This window comes from Leptodactylus fuscus, chromosome 5 (assembly GCF_031893055.1).
Source record: "Leptodactylus fuscus isolate aLepFus1 chromosome 5, aLepFus1.hap2, whole genome shotgun sequence".
Taxonomy (NCBI): Eukaryota; Metazoa; Chordata; class Amphibia; order Anura; family Leptodactylidae; genus Leptodactylus; species Leptodactylus fuscus.
The window spans coordinates 1,536,152-1,544,899 of record NC_134269.1 but is presented as its reverse complement, the minus strand read 5'-3'; the positions used below and the strand labels follow the sequence as shown (position 1 = coordinate 1,544,899).

The window sequence follows — 8,748 nt, the reverse complement described above, 5'->3', positions numbered from 1 at the left end:
GACTGTTTGGAACCAAGATTTGAGGGTCCCTATCGAGTCCTGCTGATCACTCCCACTGCTGTGAAGCTTGAAGGGAAGGACCTCTGGATCCACGCTTCTCACTGCAAGAGATCTTCACTCGAAGCAGAATAATGCATATCCTTTTTATAGTACTGAGTATCTTGACTCCAGCAGTACTCAGTCTTCCCAGTACCATTTTTTGGATAAATACCACGGCCCCGGTAGTCACCTACCAGTTTGATTTCTGTAATGTGGTTGAATGCCTAAATTTCTACTATGACCAAACGTACAGACAAGGGGGGGGGGAGGTCAAGCTTACTTGTGTGTCACCCGATCTGGTAATGAGAACTGTTATTACTGGTCTGATGTGGTTTGGAACACGGGGGCAGATTGGGCCTACCATCCCCAAGAGGGTCTAGATAAAAAAGACAAGAATGGGAAGTCCCTGATAAGTCGAATGACACTGACCAAGGGGTTGTGGAACCCAGCACATTGCAAAGACAATAAGCCAAAGATCTGTCTCCCTTTATATCTAAACATAGAGAACCTATCCTCAGGGGATGTTGGGAAATATGTCCTGGGTATGTATGGGGGAATTTTAGCTGGGAGGCTGGGAGTGATAGAACTCAAAGACATCGCATCCAGGCCTACTGAAGCCCCAAAAATGGATACCCAAAAACAGGACCAGCTTGTCCAGGAGGTGATTCCCATCCCAGGCCTGACCTGGCAAGATGCATTTTCCATTGAAACCCAAACCAGCCCTAGGAAGAATCTGTGGGTGGAATGGGTCAGGTATACAGTCAGAGCAGCAAACATCACCATCAGTTGCCTGGCATGTGCAGCAGCCAATGTGCACTTGACCACCATTCCTTTTGAGCTACCTGAAGGGAACTCTACTGATTGCTTACTGAACTTAATGAGGAACCAATCTGATAATAGATGCCCAGAATACCTTCCCCTAGTCACTAGTCATCTGAGGGTGAGACCCCCAGGGGAGATATATGTCCATGATGGTAATTATACCTGTTTTACAGCCAATGGGGCAGCAGGGACTGGGCTGGGAATCTTTGGTCCAGATTTTTGTAAGAAAAATTCATCCATCCCCTCCTCTTCTCTCCAAAACCTTACCCGAGCCCTGTTTGATATATTTTGGTTATGTGGGGATGGTAGACTCAGAAACAAACTACCACAAACCTGGAGAGGTCAGTGCACATTGGTGAAAGTAGTGATGCCTTTCAGGATAACCCCTTGGGACCCGGAAGAAGGAGATCAGGGTTCTAAGTTGCAGACACCAACAAGGGAGAAAAGATCAGCCCTGTTGAAAGGTTTCCAGTCTGACCCTAGCGTGTATATTGATGCCATTGGAGTGCCAAGGGGGGTCCCTGATCAGTTTAAAGCCCAAGATCAGATTGCTGCAGGATTTGCCTCTATAATCCCTCAAGTGCAGGTTAACAAAAACACTGACTGGATTAACTACCTGTGTTACAATCAGCAGAGATTTGTCAACTACAGCCGAGATGCCTTCCAGGGGATAATTGAGGAACTAGGTCCCAACACTAGAATGACCCTTCAGAACAGATTAGCCATTGACATGATCACAGCAGAAAGAGGAGGAGTTTGCTCCATGATCGGTGAAGAGTGTTGTACTTACATTCCGGAAAACACTGGGGTGGATGGTAAAATTACGGTGGCCCTAAACAAGATAAAGGGACTAGCTGGAGAATTAAAGAGAAATACTGGAGTTGACACCTCATGGGCTAACTGGATAACAGAATGGGCCGGAGGTTGGAAGCAATTCTTTATTACCCTGGGTATGGTGATGATGGGACTATTGGTCCTGGGACTGATTGCTCTGTGTTGTTGTGTTCCCATTTACAAGAGATTGATGTTGAAGGTTGCTAGCATAGAGATGGTTATCTCCACTGGAGAAGGAGACTCATTACTCCAGATGACTGAGATAGATATGCCTGTGGTAAAACCCCCAAGTTCTCAGAAGAACAATTTCATTTCACGTCAAGGATTGATTTAGGGACAGGTTTAGGGATTGGCAGACTCCCATGGTGTGATAAGTCTTGATGGAAGGAGTTGGTGTTTGTTAGGAACATTGGCTCCAGTAGTCAAGTGAAGTCTCCAGGTTACCCCCCCCCCAGAGCCGCACCTCCCATGAGGCGACCGCTTCAGGCGGCGCTATGTCAGGGCCTCAGGGAGGGCGGCATTTTTGATTACATAAGCCAGTCCAGGACAAGCTGTCCTGGACTGGCTTAGCACTGAGCGCTGGATTGGGGAGGCCACTGAAGCAGCGCTGCTCCAGCAGCCTCCCCTCACGCTCAGGCAGAGAGCAGGTCTTCTCCGTGCCCGCTCTCTGCCTGCGAACGCTGCTAAGCCACGCCCCTTTGATTCGCCCCACCCCCTCACGTTCCGCCACGCCCCCTCCTCCCAGGGGAGGGGGGCGACTTTCTGTAGTTCGCCTCGGGCGGCGAAAGGGGCAAGTTCAGCTTGAACTTTGAAGACTTAAAATGTCCCCCAAAAAATTGGATGTTAAAAGTTTGATGCCAACATAAATCTGGGATATCTTATCAAGGAAATTGTATGGGAGGTGTGTTCTGGTCAGCAGGGTTTATTAAAAAAAAAAAAAATTAAATGAAAACCCCACGGAGCCCTCTGGGCCACTGACTACTAACCAACCTGGTGTGAACACAGTCTAACAGTTCCTGTCACTGCAGCTAAATTAAATGACCAGGTGTGCTCTGTTACCAATCACAGAGCCCTGTGCAGTCAGAGCAGCCGCACAAATAAACAAACTGGCTAGCCTGAACTCCAGGACTAGCCAGAGACCAAGTAAACCCTGTGTGTGGTAGTTCCACCCAACCACCCAGGCAACTACTGCCAAGCCCACGCCCAGTCACCCTGTCTGGGAAGTTTTGCTAGTTGACCCTACAGACTTTTACCACACATACAAGGCAGCATGCTGCCTGACTACCAGTGGCATTGCTACCTCAGGGGCAATCTTCTAGCTAGGGTCAATTCAGTTTTATAGGCCGGAACCCATACATGCACACACATCATATCAGGTTTCAAATGTGATCATAGAGCTCCGGGCGTCCAGACCAGCCCCCTTATATAGGCAAGGGGCGGTCACCAGCAAATAGCCCAGCTGCCCAATCCGAGCGTCTATTGGTCGACTCCTATGTCGATCACCCAGTCGACCACGCCTGGCTGCTGCAAGGCAGATTAACCCTTGCAACCCTGGATTGTGCAGAGGAACTGACAGCGACGCCCATATCATGGCCGCAGTTACTGCACAATCCTAACACTACCCCCCCTCCACGGCACGACGACGCCATGCGTCTCCGGGTCGGAGACGAAAATGGCGAGGAGTGAGCCAGACACGATCCCTTGGGGACAACTCCATCCCTGACCTATGTCTGATGTCAGCTGTAGCTCTACTCCTGGCCTTGGCCTGACTCATGGTAGAGTGCACAGGCCGTGGAACTTAACCATTTAATAAAAGATTTGGCAAGTCAGGGGTGTATACAAGTCTAGTCCCTTTATTCTGCCCAGAAACTGTGCCAACACTCTGCTTAGAGTTAGGTTTTTCCCTAGCTTTCCCTTGTGGGCAAAAACCCTCCCTGGCACCTGATGGCAGGGGACCAAACGACTTGTTTGCAGATTTGCGCCTCCTGCTTCTGCCTTGAGGCGACGTTGCCCTTGGCAACCGGTCAGTGGAGTAATTCCCAGGCCTGTGTTTTAGCAGAGACCCAGTTGTTTTTATAGTAAAGACCCCTGCAGACTGAGGCGGTAAGACCTCTTGCTTTGAAGACCTCACTGGAGGGACGGCGGATGGCATAGCCTCCAAACACCTGCCCTTGCACTCAGGACTCCACTTATTAATCTCCCCTTGCCTCCAGTCTATGACTGGTGAGTGCCGGCGTAACCATGGGAGACCTAGCATTACTGCATCAGATAAACCCTCCAAGATTTGGAAAGAGAGCTCCTCTGTATGCAGTGTTCTACACCGCAGAAGCAACGGTGGCATCTCAAATCGGATCTGAGACCCATCTACCACCGTAACGTTAATGGGGGTCTTAAGAGCTCTCATGGGAACACCATTCTGCTGGGCGAATTTGGCTGACATGAAATTCCCCATGGCCCCAGAGTCTATCATTGCTCTAGTGTTTACCCAACCATTACCCAGCTTAAGGGCTACTGGGAAATGGATACGATTATGGGACTTTTGTGTACCAAGTAACCCACCCCCGATGGACACTTGGCTAGCTTTCTTTTCCAGTGGGGTCGAGCATTGAGGAGCAATATGCCCTGGCCTGTTGCAACGGTAACAAATTACCCCCTTAATTTTCCTACTCCTGCTGCCACCAGGAGTGGAAACACGGGAGGTGTCCATAGGTTCAGTGGACTCCACAACAGGCGAGGCAGTGGTAGATTTTATGACCCCCCCTCTGTGACATAAGATTATGCTCGAGCCCCCGCTCCACTCTCCTATCAGACAACTGTGTATCCACACGAGTAGCTGAATTTATTAGGGCAGAGAGGGAGGTAGAAGACTTACGGCCTGCTAGTTCGTCCTTTATATTTGAGGACAAACCTTCCCAAAATATTGCCACCAGTACCTTGTCTGGCCAATCCAGCTCAGATGCCAAGGTACGAAACTCGATAGCAAAGTCCGCTACTGAGCTCTGGCCTTGCTTTAACCGTAAGAGCTGCGAGGCAAAGGTGGACTGGGGCACTGGGCCATGAAACACCAGGCGTAGTGCTTCACACAGTGCGGCTAGTGTAGCCAAGTCTGCTGCGTCCCGTTCTTTAAACGGGGTGACCCAGGCCAAGGCTCTCCCAGTGAGCAAGGACACCACAAAGGCTACTTTCTCATCTGGGAAGAGACTGGGACAAGCTTCAATGTATGTTTTACACTGGTGTATGAATCCCCGACATCCCTGCGGCTCACCCGCATACCGCTCCGGAGGCAGGAGTGGACACGGTGACGCTGCAGGGGTCGGCAGACTACCAACCAACTGAGCCATAGCCTGAACTAAACCTTGAGACAGGTCAGAAAAATTAATTGGGGCAGCTGGTGGAGATTGCTGCAAGTGTTGCTCCACCGCGCCCAGGCGTGTGTTCAGACTTTCAACAAGATTCACTAAATGCGTTTTTGAAGCCATTTTGTGGCGGGGCTCTGGCTCTATGATACGGTTATGGTCAGCAGGGTTTATTAAAAAAAAACTTAAATGAAATCCCCACGGAACCCTCTGGGCCACTGACTACTAACCAACCTGGTGTGAATAAAGGCTAACAGTCCCTGTCACTGCTAGCCAAATTAAATGACCAGGTGTGCTCTGTTGCAATTCACAGAGGCATGCAGTCAGAGCAGCCGCACAAAGAAACAGACTGGCTAGCCTGAACTCCAGGACTAGCCAGAGACCAAGTAAACCCTGTGTGCAGTTCCACCCAACCACCCAGGCAACTACTGCCAAGCCCACTCCCAGTCACCCTGTCTGGAAAGTATTGCTAGCTGCCCCTACAGAATTGCACCACAAACATACAAGGCAGCATGCTGCCTGACTAACAGTGGCATTGCTACGTCAGGGATCATTTACTAGCTAGGGTCAATTCAGTTTTACAGGCTGGAACCCATACATGCACACACACATCATTTCAGGTTTCAAATGTGATCATAGAGCGCCAGGCGTCCAGACCAGCCCCCTTATATAGGCAAGGGGCGGTCACCAGCAAATAGCCCAGCTGCCCAATCCGAGCGTCTATTGGTCAACTCCTATGTCGATCACCCAGTCGACCACGCCTGGCTGCTGCAAGGCAGATTAACCCTTGCAACCCTGGACTGTGCAGAGGAACTGACAGCGACACCCATATCATGGCCGCAGTCTCTGCACAATCCTAACAAGGTGTCACTATTGGTTTGTAAAGAAGATCATTTTAAATTTTTTGATTTAAATATTTTTCCAAATACTCGTCAAATTTCCAAATTTGTTTTAGCAACAAATTTACTAATAACATAAACAACAATTTGTCAGAAAAAAAATCATCTCAAACATCACTTTGGTAAGTTAACGTATTCCAAAGATGTTCCTACATAAAGTGACACACGATAGATTGGAAAATGAGCTCTGTCATTAAGACTAGAGATGAGCGAACACTAAAATGTTCGGGGTTCGAAGTCCGATTCGAACAGCTGCTCACTGTTTGACTGTTCGAACGGGTTTTGAACCCCATTATAGTCTATGGGGGGAAATGCTCGTTTCAGGGGTAGGCAACATTCAATCAAATTCTACTTACCAAGTCCATGAGTGAGGGTCAGGCTGGATTCTTCTCCCTGCGCAGCGTTCCCGCGGCGTCTTCCGGCCTTGAATTCACTCTGCCTAAGCATCTGGCCTAGGCAGAGCCAACTGCGCATGCCCGCACTACAAGCCCTGTGGGAACGCCGCGCAGGGAGAAGACATCTAAAGGTAAGAGAAGAACCAGTTTTGATTTTCAATGTATAGCATTCTGCCAATCAACGCTGGTTCTGCATCGAATCTTAACTTCGAACAGCTAGTAGTACTTGATCGAGTACGAGTATTTCGAATACCGTAGTATACGATCGAATACCTACTCGATTGAGTACTACTTGCTCATCTCTATTTAAGACTAAACCTGACTGCAGTAGGAAGGGGTTAATAGGTGCCAATCCACTGATCCAAGAACACACACACACACAGAGCAATAAGAGTAGCTCATTTTGGTCCCTGATATGGTATAATTATGTTTAATGCCAAGTAGGTGGAGTCAGGAAGGGACAGGCAAGGGGGAGTGACTCAGACTCCAATTAAGGGTGTTCCATGTCTAAGTTGCGTCCCCTTGGTTGACTGATACCGCCCACTTGACATTAGTAAGGTAGTTAACATATCAGGCACCAAAACTAACTGCACTGATTGCTCAGGATTGGTGGGAGCTAGAGAAGAAATTCTAATTAGTAGAGTGAAACCTATTTACAGATACAAAGTGTCCAAATTGGTGGAGGTGGAGAAAAGTCTTCTTCAAGTATTATATTAGTATTATATTTGCTGCTAAACTTCAGATATATAAACCTTGTAGATATTTATCGGATTTATTATTATGTTCTACTCAATCCTTCCAGACATCCCCGGAGACTTATTATTATTATTGTTTTTCCTCTCTAATTGTCGATGTCTTCAGAGATAATATTTCCCCATGGACTAATATCTGTAATTGTCCCCCCTGCAGGGAGTTCAGGCTTACATATATACAGGGCAGAATATTCTAAGCCATTCTCATTTTCAAAGGAAACCAGTTCACGTCTCTCTGCAGAAAATATTCTCAGAAGCATTAACCCTCGATACAAGTCTGTCTCTGAAGTGCTCTGGAATTAGACGTAAGACTGACATTACCTGGAGACAAATACAAAAAAACTTTAACAAAAAACTAATACAATTCTCGATGTATCTAAGACTAATTTCTAAGCCACGTTCCTCCATGTCTCCTCTTGGTATCGCTTTACGAGATTCCTTCATATAACGTCTAGAGATGAAGGCGGAGGCTGTGAACTTTACCAAATTTACTGAGTTCTTTCTAGTGGGATTCCCCGAGCTGAATGATTACAAGTTGACTTTCTTCTCCATTATTCTCGTCATGTATGTCATGAGTGTATGTGAGAACTTCTTGATCATTTCACTGGTGTCCACCAGTCCACGTCTCCAGTCTCCAATGTATTTCTTCCTTGGACATTTGGCTCTGTCAGACATCGTCCTCATAACAAGTGTTGTTCCCAAGTTTTTGGAGGTTATCATCAAGGAAGGGTGTTCTATACCTTATGTTGATTGCTTAGCTCAGTTTCAATTGTATGGGGGAACAGTCTGCGTAGAAAGTTATTTGCTCACGTCCATGTCCTATGACCGGTACTTGGCCATATGTAAACCTCTCCATTATGTCTCTATAATGAGTGTGAAGCTTAGATACACCCTGGTCATCTCCTCCTGGGTCATCAGCTATGTCATTGTATTCATATCACTATCATTGTTAGCAGAATTAGATTACTGTGACTCCAATATTAACTATTTCCTATGTGACTTTGCTCCATTAACAGAACTCTCTTGCACAGACACCACTGGTATGAGCATTAACATGACTCTCCTCTCGGTTCCCGTCATTCTGATAAATGTCACATGTATAATGGTATCCTATGTCTATATTTTTCGCACAATTTTTGGGATTTCCACCACGTCCGGTCGACAAAAAACTTTTTTCACCTGTAGCTCTCACTTGGTGGCGGTTTCTATCTATTATGTCTCCATGTTTGTAATCTATACTCTACCTAACAGGGGAAGTTTATTGAGTTTTAATAAGTTTGTCAACCTTATTTTTATTGTACTCTACCCCCTTCTAAACCCCATTATATACAGTCTAAGGAACAAAGAGATCCAGGCTTCTGTGATTAAATATATCAGAGTCTCTGAATAAACAAAAAAATAGAAAATAGAAAGTATTTATAATTATCAATCTATTTAATTTAACCAACGTATAAATAGAAAATACTGGAAATAATAATAATAATAATAATAATAATAATAATAATAATAATAATAATTATTATTATTATTATTATTATTATTATTATTATTATTATTATTATTATTATTATTATTATTATTTAATATCAAGATTGTATTGTAAAATAATTAATTGCATTAAAGTGATTTATGATATAAAGATATTGGAATA

At 46.0% G+C, this 8,748-nt stretch overlaps 1 protein-coding gene across 1 annotated transcript; it reads left to right on the top strand.

Annotated features, from left to right (window-relative positions):
- The first annotated feature begins 7,554 nt into the window (after positions 1-7,554).
- On the top strand, positions 7,555-8,487 carry LOC142202246 (olfactory receptor 6C3-like). Its single transcript, XM_075272309.1, has one exon. The coding sequence runs from the start codon at positions 7,555-7,557 to the stop codon at positions 8,485-8,487; it is 933 nt and encodes a 310-aa protein (XP_075128410.1).
- Positions 8,488-8,748: the final 261 nt, after the last annotated feature.